We start from the raw sequence: 20,265 nt of genomic DNA on the forward strand, positions 1-20,265 counted from the left end.
AACTATTCAAGAACTTTTATTAGGTGTCCCCAAAGCCACAATCCCACATCCGAGCAGGGTGCTGCTCGCTGAAGGAGGAAAACTCCCTGAGAGAGGAAGCGAAAGCCGCACGTCCCCAACCTCCCAGAGAACGTCCCCAACCCCACGTGCTCCCCAGTCCAAGTGTCCCTGCGTCCTCGTGCCCTCTGTGTCCCCCCAACCCCATGGCCCCCATTCCCCCCATGAGCCCCATGGCCCCCCCATGCCTCCGTGTCCCCATCTCCCCCATGTCCCCATGCCCTCAATGGCTCCCTCATGTGCCCCTCCATGCGCCCGTGCCCTTTGTGGTCGCATGTGTCCCCATGGCCCCAACCCCGTGTCCCCACGTGCTCCATGTCTCTTTCGTGTCCCCTCCATGTCCCTGTACCCCAACCACCCCATACCTCCATGTCCCTCCTGTCCCCCTGTGTCCCCACAATTCCCATCTCCCCACTCCCATACCCCCCCATTTCCCCATGTCCTCCTGTGTCCCCATCCCCATGCTGCCATGTCCCCAAGGCCCCCTGTGTCCCCACGCCTCCCCGTGTCCCCACACCCTCATGCACCTCATGTCTCTCATGTCCCCCTGTGTCCCCACCCCGCCATGCCTCCATGTCCCCTGTGTCCCTATGTCCTCCATGCCCCCACCCCCGTGTCCCCACGCCCCCCATGTCCCCAACCCCATGTCCCTCTTGCCCCCGCATGTCCCCACCCGTGTCCCCACAGCCCCTCGTGTCCCCACTCCTCCATGCCCACCTGTGTCCGCACGCCCTCCATGTCCTCCATGCCCACCCCGTGTCCCCCCGTGTCCCCATGTGTCCCCACGCCCCCTGTGTCCCCGCAACCCCCACCCCCCCCATGTCCCCACCCCCATGTCCCTCATGCCCCCTTGGTTCCCCACCCCTGTGTCCCCACTCCCCCCATGTCCCCACCCCCACGTCCCTCATGTCCCCTTGTTTCCCCACCCCTGTGTCCTCACGGCCCCCCGTGTCCCCACCCCCATGTCCCTCATGTCCCCACCCCTGTGTCCCCAAGGCCCCCCTCGTGTCCCCACTCCTCCATGTCCTCCATGCCCACCCCGTGTCCCCCCGTGTCCCCATGTGTCCGCACGCCCCCTGTGTCCCCACAACCCCCATGCCCCCCATGTCCCCACCCCCATGTCCCTCATGTCCCCTTGGTTCCCCATCCCTGTGTCCCCACCCCCCCCATGTCCACACTCCCACGTCCCTCATGTCCCCTTGGTTCCCCACCCCTGTGTCCCCACTCCTCCATGCCCACCTGTGTCCCCAACTCCCCCCGTGTCCCTATGCCCCCCCCCCCCCATGTCCCTCCCGTCTCCCGCGTCCCCACCCCCGTATCCCCACGCCCCTCGGTCCCCCGGGCCGCCAGGGGGCGCAGGGGCGCGGGGCGGGGCCGGGGGCGGGGCGGGGCGGGGCGGGGCGGGGCGGCGGCGCAGCAGCGCTCCGATGGCGGTCAGCCGGGCGCTCGCCCTCCGCCTGGCCTACGCGGCCGCCGGGGCCCTCATGGGCTTCTCGGCCTTCTTCACCTGGAGCCTGGCGCCGGCCTTCCGACAGCCCGCCACGGCGGCGGCGGGGGGGCTCTCGGGTACGAGCTGCCGGCGGTGGGGCTGGGGGGGGGGGGATCGTGAGGTGACTCCCGCGGCGGGGCCGGTGGGTGCTGAGGGAGGGGTGGGGAGCGGCCTACCCTGAGGGGGTGAGGGGCTGTGGGGTGGGCGGCTTCACCTCAGCGCTGCCGCCGGGGGTCCGTGGGGCGAGGGGTGAGCAGTGGGAGTGCAGGCCCCTCGGGGTGGGGAGCCCAGAGCCCCCCCCCCGGGCCCCTACCCGGCCTCCTGCTCCCCCCTCCCCAAAAACCCCCCAAACGGCCTCAAAATGGAGCGAAGCGATGGCGTCTGCACCCGGGCGGGGCCGGCCTTGACGCCAGGCCGCCGGCGCGTGGCAGCTGCCTTTCCTCCATGCTGCCTGCGCTGGGTTCCTGCCAGCGTCGACGGCGAAGCGGGTGAAGCCGGGCTTGTGGCCCGGAGAGGGGGAGGAAGAACTTCTTCCCTGTGAGGGTGACGGAGCCCTGGCCCAGGCTGCCCAGGGAGGCTGTGGAGTCTCCTTCTCTGGAGATATTCCAGCCCCGCCTGGCTGCGGTGCTGTGCCCCCTGCTCTGGGTGACCCTGCTTGGGCAGGGGGTTGGGTGGGGGACCCACAGAGGTCCCTTCCGACCCCAACCATGCTGGGATTCTGTGAGGGGGGGGGGGGAAGCTCCGCACGGCAGCTGGCATAGGTAGCCAGGGTACGTAGTTTTGGGGGCTTGGGTGGGCTACACTGCGTTTCCTGAAGTCTGTGGACCCTTTCCCGATGTGCCCAGGAGCTGTTGGCCTCCCGGAGAGGCTCGTTGCGCTCTCCAGGGAGTGGTTTTTAATAAAAGCTGGTCAGGAGACCGGCTCACAGCGTCTGGCTGTGTTTACAGCTTGAAATGCAAACCCGTGGTTCGCAGGACGCGTTGACTGGCTCCGTTGAGGCTCATCCCTTAGGAAAAAGAAAATGAATTTGTGTGTTTTATAACCTCACGAGTGAAGGTGGAGTTGTTCTTGTCTTCTCCTTGGTCCCAGAAAGGTTTTGATCTAGTGAACTCGCAGCCTGCTGTAGGTGACCCTGCTTCGGCAGGGGGGTTGGACCAGATGACCCACAGAGGTCCCTTCCAACCCCGACCATTCTGTGGTTCTGTGTTTGTGGTGGAATAGCTTTAGTTAGTGGTGTTGTATAACTTGCGACGATACGGAGCAAAGACTTCTGAAAGTTGGAGGCTTGAATTGTGTGTGGCTGTCAGAGGAAGCCCCGTGCGCTACCAGCGTTGTCACTGAAAAGAGGATTTTATCTCTGAGGTAGAGTTGAAAGCTCTGCTGACTTTCCTAGTAAATTTTTGGTCTGGCAACCTGTATTTACACATGCTGCTCTGTGTTTCCAGGAAAGAACAGAAAACCCCCAGCCTCCTGACATTTATACCCGCGGAAAGCAGCCGTGCCAGACGCTCTGAAACGGGCGTTTGGGCTGCTTGTCGTAGAGGCCCGAAGCTGTTAACTGCATCTTGACGTCCACTGAAATCAGTGAGGTTCAGATGCCTTCGCTGGTGGTGGATCTTAGTTAATGGCTGGGTTGGAGCAGAACGTAGTCCTCGCTTGGTTTGCCAGCTCACGGGTTTCTCTGGCTGAGTACCTGGAGGAAGAGTAGAAAGCGAAGCTGAACTTTGTAAAGGGTCTGGCGTCCTGGTGTGTGAGCAACGCCGACGCTGCCGCGTACCTCGGAATTCGCTGCGCTGTCAGCAGCTCTGAGGGCTGTGGTTGGCTCTCTGCTTCCTCCCCCTCCGAAAATTGAGCAATTCCAACGTGTTTATCTCGCTTTACTAGGTGGCACGAGGGAGGTCGGAGTGTTTTACCCCGGAATAATGTTTTATCCTGCATTGCACGTGCTGTCTTTGTGTTCACAGAGGGATTTCGGAGGTCCGCGTTCTAGGAGGAGGTGGGTGAGAAAGCAGCCAGAGGAACCAGCCTCTACTTTCTGTGCTGAAGTTATTTAGAATATTGTCTGCAGGGAGAAGGAGGAGGTTTGTGTGCTGGTTAATTACCAGGTAATTCGAGCTAGTTAAGATAACGAGGAGCAAGGTAAGCAAGGAACAAAATTTAAAAAATGGTTTTGTGTTACGCTGGATGCTGTGAGTTTGTGTGCGCTCAAACATCTGTTAAAATGTGTGTAGGTAGTCACAGAAGGATCACAAAGCCAGAGAAGCAGATAAAGAAAGGTGTGATTGGGTGTTAGACAAAGCTGATTTGAGGGGTTCCTGTCGCCTTAAATTCATGGCTGCTCTTTCCTGCCTTTCTACTTTGCTTTTCTACCCCCTCGATGTCTCGGTAGGTGAAATACGCTCCAGACATTGGAGATAAGACTTTTATTTCAGGCTCCCACCCCTGAACTGAGGGTATGTAGTGTGCTGTCTCACAAACATCGTTGTCCCCACGAAAGAGGCGGCAGGAAGGAGCAGGAATGAACCCATGCATGTATGGGGAGGACCTTTTAAATTTGTTCTTTAGTCAAGTTGTGCCCTCAGTTCACTGCTAGCCTTTACAAATCCGCATTTCACATCTTGCATGTTGGAGCCTGCATGGGTAGAGCCAAGTGGGTGCTTGTTTCGTTGTGAAGGAGTAGCCAAAAAAATAAAAAATAGCCACGTTTTTCTCTGTGCGTTGAAGCTGAGGCTACTTGGTGAAGTAAGATAGTTCTAAGAAGAAAATGATGCTACTTTGGAGGTTTGCATTGTGCTTAGGCACTGTGCATACTTCAGTTTCAGGTAAGCAGGGCGTTCACTTGGTTTATTTCTGTCATACTTCATTAAATCAGCTGGTTTTTATTGTAACTTGCTAACTAGTACTTACCTCTACTGGCAGAGAATGGCAGGAAAGGAAGTGGGCGAGCTGCTGAAATTTTCCACCGTGTAGACGTTGCAAAGTGAATTGTCAGGCATTGTTTAGTGCCCTTTGATCTGCTGGTAAACCTGTTGCAACTTTGTGCGTGTTGTACGGGAGAACACAGCGCAGAGAGCCAGCTTCTCCCCCCAGACGTGTGCGACGGCCGCAGTGCTGGGGCCAGCGTCGTCGGGAAATCGAAACCCTGCGCTGGAGGGGTGTTTGCTGTACCGGGTGGGCTCGATGGCTTTTAGCACAAATGGGATTTTTTTTTTTTTTGGTCTGTGTGTGCCTTTTTCATTCGTCAGCTTCAAAAAGCGATCTGGGCACCCACGAGGGAGTTGCAGGTCGGGCTGTTGTGGCTGGGAGCTCTGACACCGTGTGAGGGGGCAGAAAATTGTTTAGGCTGGCGTGTTTGGCAGCTTTGCAGCAGTTCCTCGTTAATATGCCTCTGATTAAGCCGAGGCTTTGCCTGCCAGCCTCCTCTGTGAGCGTGTGTTTGCACATGTTTATCTAGTTTTAACTATCTTTCTGGTTTTCCCATCACCTCCTGTGCGTTTGTGGTTGCTTTTCTCTTGCCTGTGCTGGTGAGATAGATGGATTGCAGCCTGCTGCCGCTTTTGTTGCTGTGCCTTTGGTTTGTCAGGGACGAGTGTTTTGGGATGTTTATCCATGTACTTCCTCTCTGTAAGAAGTCCTACTGATTCCTGTCTCGTTAGGAGTCTACTATGTCTTTCGATAATCAGTTTATTTATCTTTTGCTTATCTTCTAGAGAACCTTTCCTGCTACATTTCGCATTGAAACCTGCCCTCCACTGCTGAGCGTACTGACTTTCACTCGCTCTGATACATTTCTTATTAAAGACTTTAATATGTATTTAGTTGAAGTTCTAATATTAAACTTCTGTGGAGGGAAAATTGATGAGTCTGTAACTGGAGCCCTCGGTTACCTCGAGTTACGAAACCAGAAGCGTGTAATTTAAGGTGCTGAGCAAACTGCCTTTCCAGTCTTTCCGGTTGGCTTTGGTGATAATAAACCCCACACAATGCCTAGTAAAATCAACTCGCTAATCCTCAAAATCTTAAATACGCCTCTGGGCGTGCATACCTGGGGATTTGGGGATCGTCTGGAATCAGGTGCAGACCTTGTGCATCCTTGTTTTCAGCAGAAACACCCCGTGGAGCGCTGCTGATAACCCGCGGGACAGCAACTTCATCGACTGATCACCAGAGCCAGAAAGTCGTTCCTGAGTTAATGCTGGCTGTCTCGCTGGTTTGCCATTTCGGTTTGAGCTAGTCACAGCAGCTTTTATAATTTACTGCTTGTTTGTATGTTTGACCTTCTCCCCTCACTGCCTTAAATTAGTATTTTTTTTTTTTTAAGTAGGCCATGAATCTCTGAGCAACTCTGATGTTTTCATTCTGCCAGAGGCAGTTTAAAAGAGAAGAAAGCAATTAAATGTTTTCAGGATGTATCCAGCCCTTTCCTGACTGGCTTTTAATGTTCTTGTGTATATATCTTCTCTTCTTAAATTTAATAGGAAGAGAGGGGTTTTTTTTCCGCTCCAAAGAGAGTTTATTGGCTGTTTCCAAGCTGCTCAGTTATTTCTGGCAAAATATAGAGCTTATGCTTTGCGAATATAATGTGGACCAGATATTAAAGCAGCTGCAAAGAAGATGAAGCTCAAAATGTGCTTTGCAGACACTTGAAACTTTAAAAATATGTAAGTGGAAGTAGTAGAAGCTGGTTTATGCTGAACACAGTATCTGCTGTGTGCAAAAGTAGTGATTCTCTGAAGACTCTGATAACTAATCTACCTCGTGCATACCAGATGTATTTATGCAAATTGGCTTGTTCCCTACCCAGGGCTGGAACAGCACGGCCCAAAAGTGTTGCAGTTATGGAGTAAAGCATTTTTAAATGTTGGGATTTGCATATAAAATATTACATACTGTTCGATTAAGGTTTGGCTCGTGGCTGCTGTAGTCCATCATCTTCAGGAGCGGAGAAAAGGGAGGGAAAGCAGGTTAAAATGCAGAAAAAACTGCGCATGGCTGATGCTTAATTGTGATTCAGCGACGCTGCGAGGAGAGAATGAGTCCCTTGTAAGTGCTGCTGATGCGCTGGAAAATGTGATGGTGGTTTCGTCTTAAATGGGAATGGTAGAGGCGCAGAGCAGCTGAAATCTGTAAATCTTGTTTCCTGCCTCTGAAAATGGCCGAGCAGACCGACTCGGTGCTGAGCAACAAGCTGAAACGCCAGGTTTTCCCCAGGTTTTTCTTCTCCCACATGCGCAGCCCAATCTGCTTCCCCCCAAACTGAAACAGCCTGGAACAGCAAAGCGCTCGATTGCACGTGTCCACGGGGAAACTTTGCCAAGTGAAAACCAGTTTTCGCTAGAATACTCCAAAGACTCCTCTCCTTCGAGAGCTGCTTTCCTAAAATATTTCAGTGTTGATCCCCAGCTATTTTGGCGGAAGAGCTGTTCCAGAAAACCCATTTTTAACCTCTTCCAAAACCAGCTGAGGCTGAGCTAGCTTGGCTTTAGCTCCCGGAAGAAAGCGTTTTAGCCTTTTGGGGAATCAGCCAGACGAGGCAAAGTTTTCACAACTTAGAAATGGCAAAACGAACGTCGGTTGGCAAAGCTCCGGCTCCGTTTAGAGTAGATCTTTCTAACGTTCTAGCTGGAGTAAGAGAGCATATAACAGAAGATTGTTTAGATGGAAAATGAATGAAGGCTTTATAAGCGCTCTGAAAAAATTCTTCTGGTTGGTCACTGTAGGATTCGTATTTTCCAGGGCGATGCGAGTAGTTTTTAATATTGTTTTTCATTTTTATTGTCATTTTGTTTGCCATCGCCTTTGTCTGCCGTCATCATTTTGAGCTTCGGAAGGCCGGGGTAAGAATGCTCATTGCGGAATAGCTTCTGTGAGTATGTGTTTGCTTGGGCTTTTTGGCCTCCGCTGCACATTTGTTGTTTTTTCCTCGAAGCTGCAACGCCCATTCGTGTAGCACACAGTGTCCCCCCGCGGCGTGCAAACGTGGCCGGACGCGTTTGGCCTCCGGCTGCGCCGACCTCGGGGAAGGCGGCCGGGCTCTGCTCCGCCGGCAGCAATGCGGCTTGTTTTGCTGGGCCCGAAGCAGCGCTCCGTCAGGAGCAGGGGTCTGAGAAAACCTTTTGTTTGTCCCAGTTGTTGTTTGGATGTTTGGAGAAAGGGAAAGTTTTGTTTCCCTTGAGCTGAAGTGTGCCAAACTTTCCACAGGGCCTATCAAAATATTTAGATATTAGTGTTTTGCTGTACCAGGTTACAGCCGGAGGGCGAGCCCGCTTTTGAACTCGCCTTTTAGAATTTATTTCAACTTGTTCCAAGTATGCTGTAAGTTTTTGTATTCTGAATGTGAATTCGTCTTGTCAAAATACCTGTTAACTTCTGTTTAAAAACCCTGCCTGTGTCACTGTTGTTTCAGATGCGCTCGTGGTTGGTTGATCAGCCAGTTTCCTTTTCCTGGAGCTTCGTGTACGTGGGATAATTAGTTTCTGGTTTAGAGGTAACTCTGTCTGAAATCCCTTGATTGTGCCTTATTGAGCAGCTCTTATTTTAGGGTCATTCCAACCACGATGCACGGGGTAAAGCCACCAAGACAAACGTTTCTCTGAAGCGGGTGCAAGATTTTTGAGGTTATTTAAAGCGGGCGATGTAACCGGAGCTGGCAACTACCAGTGCTATTCCGGGGCTACGGCTGCAGGTTCAGGTTTTGCTTCTGTGCAAAGTGTGATTCCACCGGAGAATGCGACTGTGCTTGTGGAGAAGGGCGGGGAGGGGGTTTGGGGAATTGCTTGAGGAGAAAGAGGAAAACTGGAGGTCCTGTGATTAATCATTCCAGACTTTAAATGAGACAGAACTTTTGTTTCCTGTTCCAGTAAAACCTGTTTCAGTTGTACAGCTGAATGAGCTAGCTGTTCTTCTGGTACCTACGTACAGCTGATGGGTTTGTGCTAAACCTGCAAACCTTTCGCTCTCCAGGTCTACAGAGTGAGAAATTTCACACTAATTAAAAATACTACGATGGTTTTAGTTTCTCTGTGTGATATTGAAAGCCTTTTCTGTAAATCACTACAACTACTTTGTTCTTCTCACCACTTAGCTGATGTAGATTGGTGAACAGGAGGTGATTTTTCTTTTCCTGAACCTAGTTTCGGTTGAATTAAACATGAATCAAACTCTGCATTCATGGACGCTTTTCCTCTGGGGTTAGTTAGAAATAGTGTGGTTTTTTCCCTGCTGAATGCCGTGTGTTGATAAGCAGTTAGTTTAAAGAAGGCTTTTTAGCAAAGGCACGTGTTCATATGTATTTAAGCATTTGGTTAGTGATAACTACGTTTAGTAATAGAACTCTGTTTAAATTCAATTCCCTGCAATAATTGTTTTTTCTCCCCTCGTGTATTCGGGCTCTGAGTTTGATTTGCCGTGCCCCACTGTTAACGTAGCTTCATCCCCCTTGGGATGCCCCTTCTATTCGCGTGCGTTTGGCAAAATCTGAATGAACAGTTTTGCTTTCTTCTGTGGCCGTTACCTCACTCTGAGTGGCACTGGTGGGGCTCGGGTCCCTGCCCGAGTATGATCTCACAGGCTCGGGAGGAGCAAATTATGCCATGGAGAAAGCAAGTCCTGTTCTCGTTTCTCCTAGCTGTGCCTGAATGCATGCCACCAGCGTTTCTTACGCCAGTGCTGATGTTTTTCAGACCGTGTTGGGAGCTGATTTAACTTGTCGGGATGCTTCTTTGCCATTTTAAAAAGAAAAATCAACCTCTCTGCAAGCTGGATAGCCTCACCAACGGTTCTGAGTGCCACCGGGGTGTAAGGGAGAGGAGGCAGACGTAGAATCATAGGTTGGAAAAGACCTCTCAGATCATCAGGCCCAATCATCAACCCAATACCACCATGCCTGCTAAACCATGTCCCAAAGTGCAGTATCCACACGGTTTTTGAACCCCTCCAGGGACAGGGACCCCACTACTGCCCTGGGCAGCCTGGTCCAATGCCTGACCACTCTTTTAGTAAAGACATTTTTCCTAATATCGAATCTAAACCTCCCCTGACACAACTTGAGGCCATTTCCTCTCGTCCATCGCTGGTTACTTGGGAGAAGAGACCAACACCCACTGCACTACAACCTCCTTTCAGGCAGTTGTAGAGAGCGAGAAGGTCTCCCCTCAGCCTCCTCTTCTCCAGACTAAACAGCCCCAGCTCCCTCAGCCGTTCCTCGCAAGACTTGTTCTCTAGACCCTTCACCAGCTTCATTGCTCTTCTCTGGACACGCTCCAGCACCTCAAGGTCCTTCTGGTAGTGAGGGGCCCAAAGCTGAACACAGGATTCGAGGTGCGGCCTCAGCAGTGCCGAGCACAGGGGCCCAATCCCTGCCCTGCTCCTGCTGGCCACACCATTGCTGATACCGGCCAGGCTGCCGTTGGCCTTCTTGGCCACCTGGGCACACAGAATCACAGAATAGTAGGGGTTGGAAGGGACCTCTGTGGGTCATCTAGTCCAACCCCCCTGCCGAAGCAGGGTCACCTACAGCAGGCTGCACAGGACCTTGTCCAGGTGGGTCTTGAATATCTCCAGAGAAGGAGACTCCACAACCTCCCTGGGCAGCCTGTTCCAGTGCTCCGTCACCCTCAGAGGGAAGAAGTTCTTCCTCATGTTCAGACGGAACTTCCTGTGCCTCAGTTTGTGCCCATTGCCCCTTGTCCTGTCGCTGGGCACCACTGGAAAGAGCTTGGCCCCATCCTCCTGACCCCCACCCTTCAGATATTTGGAGGCATTTATAAGGTCCCCTCGCAGCCTTCTCTTCTTCAGGCTGAACAAGCCCAGCTCCCTCAACCTCTCCTCGTAGGGGAGATGTTCCAGTCCCCTCATCATCCTCGTAGCCCTCCGCTGGACTCTCTCCAGTAGCTCCTCATCTTTCTTGAACTGGGGAGCCCAGCACTGGACACAGCACTGCAGATGAGGCCTCACCAGGGCAGTGTAGAGGGGAAGGAGAACCTCCCTCGCCCTGCTGGCCACACTCTTCTTGATGCACCCCAGGATCCCATTGGCTTTCTTGGCAGCCAGGGCACACTGCTGGCTCATGGTCACCCTGTCGTCCACCAGGACACCCAGGTCCCTCTCTGCAGAGCTGCTCTCCAGCAGGTCCAACCCCACACTGCTGGCTCAGGTTCAGCCGGCTGTCGACCAGCACCCCAAGGTCCTTTTCCACCGGGCATCTTTCCAGCCACTCCTCCCCAAGCCTGGAGCGTTGCATGGGGTTCTTGTGACCGAAGTGCAGGACCTGGTGTGTGGCCTTGTTAAAGGCCATGCGGCTGGAGCTGGAGGAGGCTCCTTTCCCCTCTGTTTCACGTGGTAGTGAACATGATGTTGGCTGAGCTGCCTGTAAAAGGTTGCCCCGTCTTTAATGACCGTGTGACCAAACTCGGTCCTTCAGCACATGGAGAAGTTGTCAGGAGGCTTTTTTTTTTGCTTAGTCATGTGTGAGGCAGTTACCCTAGATGTTAAGAATTAACCAAACGCAGCGGTTTGCCAAATAGCTTCTTGTCAAGTGCTGTGTCAGGCTTTAGGGTCAGGGGAAGGGGCCGAGTCGGGCCCAGCGATGGGGGGAAGATCAAGTGACATCTCGCATGCTGCTTCTGCTCTCCCCACGGAGAGCTTGCAGAGCATCAGCAGCAGTTTTGGTGGGGAAACATCAGCAACTTTGACTCAGCGGTTCACATGAATTGTGCCAAGTCATCTGAAAGCACTGGGAGGGGGAAGCAGCTTGTTTTGCTGACTAAAAAACACAAGTTCCCCATATTTTTTTTTTAAACGTGGGTTGAATTTGCTAGAGCACAAGCTCAAAGGTAAGACAGCGTCGAGGAAGTGGTTGTTTAGCAAGCTGAGAGATGGGCTTTTCCACCGGATCCCGTGGCAGGCTTCTTGAGTAGCATTGCCAACGCAATTACAGGCTTCTGCGTTTGCGAAGCTCCAAAATATCTTCCGCCAGCTTTGTGATCTCTAGCCCGTGTGAATCAGTCGTGGAAAAGCAGTATCTGTAGCTGACTTGAGGAGAGTCTCAGAATTAAAATCCTGGAGCCAGAAAACGAGCTTAGCTACTTCTTAGCTACAGCGGGTCCGACCAGATGAAGCAGTGGACTGATTCTGCCTCTGCTGTTCGCCGTGATAAAAAGTCTGTGAGCTCCATCTGTCCTGGACGTGGGCACCTTAGCCTTGGGTTTTTAGTTCATCCCGAGTGCTGTTGCTTTCACTCCTATGGGGTTTTTCTTTTGAAGGTTGTCCTTTTCCCACCCACCCCTTTTGTGGGCCGTGGTGGAGGGTATTTTAACTTTCTTTGCCCCATCCCGAGACACTGAAGAGGCAAAAAGCATTGGCAGGGTTCTCTCATCTCTCCTGGAACTGACTTTCCATGTATTCTGTTGTCCCTGTGGCCGGCTAGGTCAGAAAACCTGCTGGAAAGGAGCCGAAAGCTGCTTGGGAGCGGCAGAGCGAGTCCGGTGGGTTGGCAGGGCCACTGGGCTCCGCTCGCCTCTGGGTTTTGCCGCAGTTGGTTTCCTCTGTGCTGTAACTCGTTCCTTTAAGCCGTGGGAAGCTTTGTGTTGTAATGACCGTGTCCAGTAACAAATGAGCTCTGGCGAGGCTCGTGGCTGTCCTTAATATTCGAATGTTTATCTCGTAGCGGGCAAGGCTGGTTCTCGCTTCCTTTGATGTTGAGAAGGAGCTGCCGAGGGAGGGCTGTGTTGTTGCAGGATACCATATAAAGCAGCCTGGTATTTTAGCAGTGGTGTCTTTTTTTTTTTTTAAATTATTTTTTTTCCCCTGCTGCTATTAAAATAAAATCTGGAAAGGAGGTCTCAGCAGAGGAGAAATACAAGCCAGGTAGTTGCACCGCTGGAGGTTCAAATTTCCGAACGGCCGCCGAGGCCTTTGCCAAAATGACTCAAAGGTTTGAAGTCTGTAAAGCGGCGCTAACTACAGGCTGAGGTAGCGGCGTAAGGAGATTTACTCATGCTCTTGAGCGCTGCGACTTAAGCAGAGGAGCACCTTGCTGTAACTGGAGCTGGTGATGCTGCCTGTAGTTGGGATTGTGTCATGGGGAGTGACAGGCAGCCGTGTTCTGGCCAGTGATGAGGACTTCGACAGGCTTTCAGCATCTGAATGGACAGTTCTTACGCTGGGCGTCTCTTTGAATTTTTTTCTGAGGTGTGGTGAAAAGGCAGCCGTTTTTGGAACAAGGTTAGGGAAGGATGCATTGTTTTTCCCTGTATCAGAGACTGTTTACAGCCGTTTTTTGGCTGCTTTCATCCATTTTTTTTTTCCTCCTGTTTCTTTCCTTTTGACAAGGGAGTTGAAACTTGGTTTTGGACGAGTCACCTAAGCTTAGGGAAGTGCCTTTTGCTGTCCCTATTGATGCCATAGTGAATTCAGCTGGTCTTAAAAATATATATATAAACTGTACGTGCTCAAATACTTGTCTGGTTATGTAATCCAGATGTTTTGGGGCAGACCCAAAAGCACAGAGTTAGATTTAGGCCACCTTAAACACTGAGTGAGCGGTGCTTTGCCATAAGTGGGAATTGTATGTACGGACCATCTGGCAGCTGAACTTCTACAGCTCTTTACTCATAACACTCGGAGTGTTTGGAGGGGGTCTGGGGAAGCGGACTCTTTGTGAAGTTAACTGGAGATACGCTGGAGCTTGAAGACACGCTGTGAGACGCTGAGTGCTGCGCAGGTCCTGCAGATCTTGATTTAGGAGTCTGAAATCAGTGGATGCGGAGCGGTGCTCTTCCTCGTTGCCTCCATATAGAAAAGGGGCTGCCTGGCCTGTGTGAAATCCCAGAATCCCAGAATGGCAGGGGTTGGCAGGGACCTCTGGGGGTCACCCAGCCCAACCCCCTGCCCAAGCAGGGTCACCCACAGCAGGCTGCACAGGAAATTGTTCATCTAGGTCTGGAATATCTCCAGAGAAGGAGACTCCACAGCCTCCCTGGGCAGCCTGGGCCAGGGCTCCGTCACCCTCAGAGGGAAGAAGTTCTTCCTCGGGTTCAGCTGGAGCTTCCTCTGCTCCAGTTTGTGCCCGTTGCCCCTTGTCCTGTCGCTGGGCACCGCTGAAATGGGGCACTAATTCTTGCCAGGCGCTTGGCTTGCCACGTGTAACACCCTGGAAGCTGCGCGGAGAGCTGAATAAAACTGCCCTGAGTGTGCATTAAATGGGTCTGTTCCAAACCGAAAACAAACGAGTTATTTGGGGGAACCCATTCAAGGAGTGAAGTCCTCTCTGTGCCAGCCTGGCCTCAGGACCTGTGCTTAAAGCCTGCGTGGAAGCGGGGGGTCTGGGGTGGTTGTGGGGAGCGACGCTTGCGCGGGCAGCCGTTTATTCTGATATTTCCCCTCTCTCTGCGGGGGACGCGACCGTGACGCATCGGCGTCCCTTGGCGTTTCGTATGGGGTTTTTGGTGGGGTGTGTGTTTATTAGATGCCTTTCTGTGTTGCGGTGTGATGCTGATTGCCCTTGCTGTCTAATTGAGCAGGTGTTCTGGCGCTCTGGGCCCTAATCACGCATGTGATGTATGTGCAGGATTACTGGAGGACCTGGTTAAAAGGGCTGAGGTTCTTCCTCTTCATCGGGATCCTCTTCTCAGCTCTCTCAGTGGTGGGATTCTGCACATTCCTTGTTCTGGCCATCACCAAGCACCAGTGTAAGTACTGGGTACTAATCCTAGCGCTGCTGGGATTACTGGGGTTTGAAGGAACAGAAGAGCCTGCAGAGCAGAGCTGGGGGGTGAATCTGGGGATGTTGCTGCCATCTCTTCTGAGAGGTGTTGGGAGAATTCTGGGGAGGGGCTGCAGGAATGCCATTGCATTTCATTTTTCTGCTGTGCTATCTTGATGAGACAAGAGTAATTCTGCTGCCCGATGAGTGCTGCTCCCTCAGGGCATCTTCTAATATTTGATAGCTCCCTTGCTAGGCCTGGTCTGCAGGCCTGCTGGCAGGCAGGCCACGTTTTCCAGCGTTGTTTCCTATAGGAACTGGAATTTACTTCTTTCTGTGACAAATAAATTTACTGATGTCTATGACAAATACAAATTCCTATGACAAAGTGCTCTGCAACGTTGTCTCTTCAGCACTCATAAAGCAGGTGGGTGAGGATATTGAAATCCAAACACGAGTCAGCAGGGTGAAAATGCCTGCTGCACTTAGTCAGCATATAAAGCTGTGTCGCTATAAAATATTTAACATTGTCTAAAGAGGGTTCACGTAATTCCTCCCACTATTTGCCTGGCAATAGACCAAAGAGAGAAAGGTTGGGGTTTGTTTTTTCAGAAGTTGTCAGTGTTTGTTGCTGGCAGCCACTGAGAGTCCCGTTGTTGTTGCACTCATGGTGGTGGGCAAGCTGTGGTGGGGTCATAACCCCCTAAAAGCCCTTGGCTTCGCCTAAATACGCTCCCCGTGGAGATTTGAGTGCTTTGGCCTCGTGGAGGGTATGAAAATACTCATACATGATCAGTAGAAATACAAATGTAAAAAGAAAGCCAAATATTTTTCATCACCTCTTTTCTTGGAGACGTGAGGAAAAACTGGTTTGGGGTTTTTAGGGCAGGCCCTGGTTTGTGGGGAAAGGAGAACATGTGCGTGGAAAGTTTAGCACCAGTGCATTCAACGAGTGGGATTCGCTGAGTAAGTATGGCTTTGTGTATTCTTCAAAAAAATTATCTGTCATTATTTTTAATAATGACCAAGCAGCTTGTACGTAGAGGTGGAATTGTTTTACTTGCTAGGTTCTCTCAGCGCATTTCAAAATTGTGGACATGTCTAGAACAAAAAAACCCTAAAAGTGGGAAATAAATATGAAGACCGCTGACGTGCACTCCCTGGACCTCCCAGTAATCCCTGAGTTGGGGCAGTTTTATAACAGATAAAGAAGAAATGTTTTTGTTTGTAAAGATTTTCTAGAAAGAGGCAGTTCCTGTCACCCACTGATGTGGGATTATCACAGCACTGTACTGAAGACCTGCAGTACGTGCTGAAGTGCACCAGTATTCTATATTAAATGTCGGTCGCAGCGACTGGTAAAAGCAATTTTAGAAGGAAGATGTATTTGATTTCCCCTTTTCCCCCTGAGCTGTGCAGATTTCCTCTCCCCCTGCCGTGGTAGGGTAAGGCAGGGTGAGAGAAATGAAGAACTGCAGGTCGAGGTCGTTTTCTTGAGCCACGTTTCTGCGATCTGGGGATTCGCACAAACTCCGTCCTTTGGGCCCTAAGCCAGGAGAGTTCGGGGTGGCTCAGTGGGTGACCTTACAGCGCTTAGGATCTGCCTCTCCAGAGATAATAATGACCTTCTCCAGACTGTGACCAGAACTGGGGGAGAGGTGAGGAAATTTTACAATCTGAGCTGAGAGAGCTGCGAGTAAGGCACTGATTAAGCCTCGCTCGCCGATCAGGATCTTCAGATGCTGGCTGAAAAGCTCCCAGGAACTGCGGGGAGGCTGAGTTGGGTTCTTCCTGGCCAGACTGCGTGAGGGATAAATGGGATTTCTAACTGGATCTGTCTCCTTTTCTCTCCTAGCTCTGACTGATCCCAGAAGCTACTACCTGTCGTGCGTCTGGAGTTTCATCTCCTTGAAGTGGGCCTTCCTGCTCAGTTTGTACGCCTACCGGTACAGGAATGAGTTTGCGGACATCAGTATCCTCAGTGACTTCTAACGCTTGGACTTCAACCCTGTCTGAAGGTGCTGGCTGTTCGAATCGCCCCCCAAAGGCGTGGTACCCGCAAGCGATGTACGAGAGGCGGCGGAGGAGCCCACCCAGTGCTGCTTGGTTTGTCTGTCTGCAGTAGGGGTTTTTTCCTAATTGCTTTTACTCAACCATTTAAAGTTTGGCTAATGATGTCAATCTAGTCTTTCTGTAACTTCCCTGGGAGTCCCTGCGTCTGGTAGTGAGGGGAAAGACTCCACGTGCTTACACACAGCAGGCCTAGATCCACTCTTTGCATTGCTACGAAGTCGGGGGGAGCTTTTAAGGTGGAGGGGGGGGAGGAAAGTCCTGGGCCCTCCAGGAGCTGTAGGTTAATGCAGCACCCCGACATCTTGTCCTGATGAGTGCATCGCCAGCTTGCTTCAGGTGGGTGCCCCAGAGGTGCCACGCAGCAAAGAGCCCCGCTGTGTGAAAGCCAGCTCCTTTGGCACTGCTCTGCTCCTCGGAGAGGAAGGCAGAGATGAGCCTTTCTTTGTGGCAGAAGTTCCAGCCAGCACCGCACACCTTCCAGTGTTTTGTTTTTCCACGTTGTACACAAGGTCAGCTCTCTCCTGTGGTCTGGACGAGCCCGGAGGGACGGGCCGGCAGCAGAGAAGCGCTGGTTGTCTCAAGGCTGTGTCAGAGGTGGAGAATGCTGTTTCTGGCTGCTGTCCAGGATCATTTTAAAAAGGAACTTAATACCGTATTTAACACATTTGTAGCATGTAGAATCGGGTGTTTGGGTGAAAGATGCGCTGGGCAAAGGCTTACCTACCTGAACCTCTGGAGAAACAGGAATATCATTCTTCTAAAGAAAAAAAAATCTTGTTGTAGGCAGTGCTGTGTTTCCTTTTCCTTTGCTCAGCTTTCCTGTAACAGTCAGCAGGGTGAGAGAGGGGAGGAGGAAACGTGGGACTCGGAAATAAGAAAGGTGTCCAGAGCCAGCTTCCAGCAAGCCTCTGTGACGAGCGCAACCGTAGAGAAATTGCCGGGCTCTCGTGCGGCGAGTCAGGAGGTGGCAGGTCTGCGCTTACGGGCGGCTGTGCCGCAAGCGGCTGGGCTTGCCTGGCAGCGATGGCAGCGAAGCCTTCCCTCTGCGTTTCAGCCGCCCGTGGCATTGCTCTGACAAACCCGAGGGGATTTAGCGACCTCTTTAATCCCCGGGTTTCGCTCCCCGCCAGCAGCGACCCCGAGAAGCTCGAAACCTTCACGCGTTCGCATCTTTTGTTGTTAACTGTGCGTGCTGCAGGCTCAAGGCTCTGGGCTGCTGCGCTGGCAGAACGCAGGTTGGTGTTTTGCCGTCTCGAGCAGGTGATGCTGGCTGCTGCAAACTGGAAATTATTCCACGGATAATTCTACAGGTGGGTGAGGAGAGAGGCAGGAGGAGCCCCTTCCCTTGCAGACTGGAGGGAGATGAACAAGGCAGGCGTTCTGAAGGACTGAAACCGAGATGCGGTTGTGCTGCCGCTTCCCTCGGTGCCGCCGGAGCCTTCCCCAAAGTGCCTTTTGGCAATCTGCGGCAGAGGGAGGGTGACGGGACCTGCTGGGGGTTTTGTCACCAAGTGAGGTGTGTGCAGAAGGTCCCACGTGCTCTGTCATCAGCCCCACTTGCCCTTGTGCCACGCAAAACTCCCAGTCTGGTTTTGGGCAGCCGCGTGCCGGCTGTCGGTGGTTCCCTTATCCCGGCGGTGTCTCCTGTGTCTGCGTCGCTCTCCCCACCCGAAACCGCCGCGTTGGGCTTTGGGAGGCGAGTGGTTCCAGCACGCAGTAATTCGTTTGAGCTGTTGAGGGGATTCTGGAAGTGCTTGACAACACCTCTCGACAGCACCCTCCTGTTTCTTGGGTAGGAAGATCCTCAGGTGACTTCACTCGATCGAGAAACATCTTTGGGTCAGCGCGTACGCCGAGGTGACAGCCAGCTTTTTCCAGGGGACCTGTTAGTTGGAGTCGCTAAACCCAGACAAAGGCTGCGCCTGTGAAATGTGCTTACTTCCGAGAGTTATACTCAGGCTTTGAAATATTAAAATCTCCCTTACTGCTGACGTCAGGCTGCCAGCCCGCCTGGCAGGAGAGGGAATGGCTCTCCTCGCTTCTCTGCCCAAAGCTGCGGCACCCGCTGTGGCGTCTGCGCGTGGCGTTGCCTCGGTCGTTTCCGTAAGCCATCTCCCGTTGCCCCAGCACAGCCCTGCCCGCCCGTCCGCTGTGCCGGCGCGAGCCCCAGCTCTGCTCGCCGGGTCGGGGAGTCCTGGGAATGGAGAAATCCCTACTCCCGCTGCCTGGCAGCGATCCGTTGTCCCCGTCCGTCACCCAATTGCAGAGCCCTCCCGTCTGCGCGCCCCTGGCGTCTCGGGGCTCTTTTGGGCACGTGTCCAGAAGCGCTGTCGGCTTACCCCGGGGGATTTTTAAAGTTTATTTTTGTGACTGTAAATTTGCCTACAACCAGCTCACTGAGTCTGACCCCTGTTTTTCTCCCTGACGTGTTTTAGGTCTGGAATTTATACTCGCATCTCAGCTTTTTAAAAGATGGTGTATGTAAATATATAATATATTTTTACATTGTTTACGCTTTGTTTGCACGCTCGGTGTTGAGATTTGGTCCTGCGGTGGGATGATGTAATTCGCAGTGGGGTTCATTCGTGTGTATCCCAGCGTCTCCTTGTACTAAACCACGCTGTAACCTGTATGTGACACCACGGTAAGAGCAGAAATACAGTCGTCTTTCTCACCAAGCCCGTCTCTGGAGTGATTTTTTCCCCATCAGGCTGCGAAATCCCGTCTCTCCCTCCCTCCCTCGATGACAGCCTGCAGGAGCGTCGCTCTGTGCTGGAAGGACGGGCGGGCTGGACGAACCGTTTTGCTTTCTGGGGTGACGTGGAGCCCCGGCATTGAACTCTGCTGTGCTCTGTCCCTGCGTCTTCCTCGGCACCCTCAGCACCCAGATCCACAGGTAGCGATGCCTAATGTGGTGGGTTTTTTCCCCCCCCACCACAAATCCCTTTGTGTTTTGGGATTTCAGCAGGAAGGAATTTTTTGAGCAAGTGATGCTGTTTCCAGCCCCTTGTTGTTTGAACTCCAGCGTGCCCCTGCAGCGAGCCGGCGCGGGGAAGGGGTGCGTATAGGCGGGGCCGGCTGGATAACGCGCTGTGATGGGAGCGCTCCCGACTCCCGTGCCAGTGTCACCCCGTCTCGGGCATGCCAGTGCCACTGTCCCTGGCCACCTTTTCAGCAAACCTGCAACTTCAAAACAGCCTGCAGGGGGGGAATCATAGACTCATAGAATGGTTTGGGTTGGAAGGGACCTTAAAGATCACCTGGTTCCAACCCCCTGCCATCAGCAGGGACATCTTCCACCAGCCCAGGGTGCTCAGAGCTCCATCCAACCTGGCCTTGAACCCTGCCGGGGAGGGGGCAGCCACAGCTTCTCTGTGCAGCGTGGGCCAGGGTTTCACCACCCTCAGAGTGAAGAATTTCTTCCTAATCTCTAATCTCAATCTGCCCGTTTTTAGTTTAGAGCCGTTCCCCCCTGTCCTATCACTGCACCCCCTTGTGCAAAGCCCCTCTCCATCCTTCCTGTGGGCCCCTCCAGGCACTGGCAGCTGCTCTAAGGTCACCCCGGAGCCTTCTCTTCTCCAGGCTGAACAGCCCCAGGTCCCTCAGCCTGTCCTCGGAGGAGAGGTGCTCCAGCCCTCGGATCATCTCGGTGGCCTCCTCTGGACCACATCCACGTCCTTCTTCTGTTGGGGGCTCCAGAGCTGGACGCAGGACTCCAGGTGGGGTCTCGCGAGAGCCCTCCCATGAAAAACCATACACTGACTGCACGGCGACAGGGTGCTGACATTTTTTTCCTCCTTAGGACTCCCAGATTTTATTTTTCGTTGTTGGAACGAGACAGCCTTGGTCTCTCTTAGCCCTCTCACACTCCCTTTTACCCTCTCAGCAGCTTGGTCAGACCTTGCTGCCAGCACGGGCTAATTGGCCCGGTGGTGATCCCAGC

The 20,265-nt window shown here is 52.7% G+C and overlaps 1 protein-coding gene across 4 annotated transcripts; it reads left to right on the forward strand.

Annotated features, from left to right (window-relative positions):
- Positions 1-1,458: 1,458 nt before the first annotated feature.
- Positions 1,459-19,000, forward strand: SLC48A1 (solute carrier family 48 member 1). 4 transcript variants are annotated; one of them, XM_075445621.1, is made up of 6 exons: positions 1,533-1,623; positions 3,936-4,368; positions 5,653-5,734; positions 7,953-8,002; positions 14,068-14,235; positions 16,105-19,000. In XM_075445621.1, the coding sequence occupies exons 2-6, from the start codon at positions 4,311-4,313 to the stop codon at positions 16,239-16,241; spliced, it is 495 nt and encodes a 164-aa protein (XP_075301736.1). In that variant the 5' UTR covers positions 1,533-1,623; positions 3,936-4,310; the 3' UTR covers positions 16,242-19,000. The 4 variants fall into 4 exon arrangements, with proteins under 4 accessions (XP_075301737.1, XP_075301736.1, XP_075301735.1 ...); XM_075445620.1 differs by having other exon boundaries at positions 1,537-1,623; positions 3,979-4,368; XM_075445623.1 differs by lacking the exons at positions 5,653-5,734; positions 7,953-8,002 and having other exon boundaries at positions 1,537-1,623; positions 3,979-4,368.
- The last annotated feature ends 1,265 nt before the right edge of the window (positions 19,001-20,265 follow it).

Source organism: Opisthocomus hoazin, chromosome 32 (assembly GCF_030867145.1).
Source record: "Opisthocomus hoazin isolate bOpiHoa1 chromosome 32, bOpiHoa1.hap1, whole genome shotgun sequence".
Taxonomy (NCBI): domain Eukaryota; kingdom Metazoa; phylum Chordata; class Aves; order Opisthocomiformes; family Opisthocomidae; genus Opisthocomus; species Opisthocomus hoazin.

What these genes read in the sequence shown, in the direction of transcription:
- SLC48A1 (XM_075445621.1), top strand. Translation starts at nt 4,311, where the DNA reads ATGATGCTACTTTGGAGGTTTGCATTGTGCTTAGGCACTGTGCATACT. An exon ending in TGTGCATACTTCAGTTTCAG is followed by an intron (nt 4,369 to 5,652) that starts GTAAGCAGGGCG and finishes TGTTTTCAGCAG; the next exon opens with AAACACCCCGTGGAGCGCTG. An exon ending in TCCTTTTCCTGGAGCTTCGT is followed by an intron (nt 8,003 to 14,067) that starts GTACGTGGGATA and finishes CTAATTGAGCAG; the next exon opens with GTGTTCTGGCGCTCTGGGCC.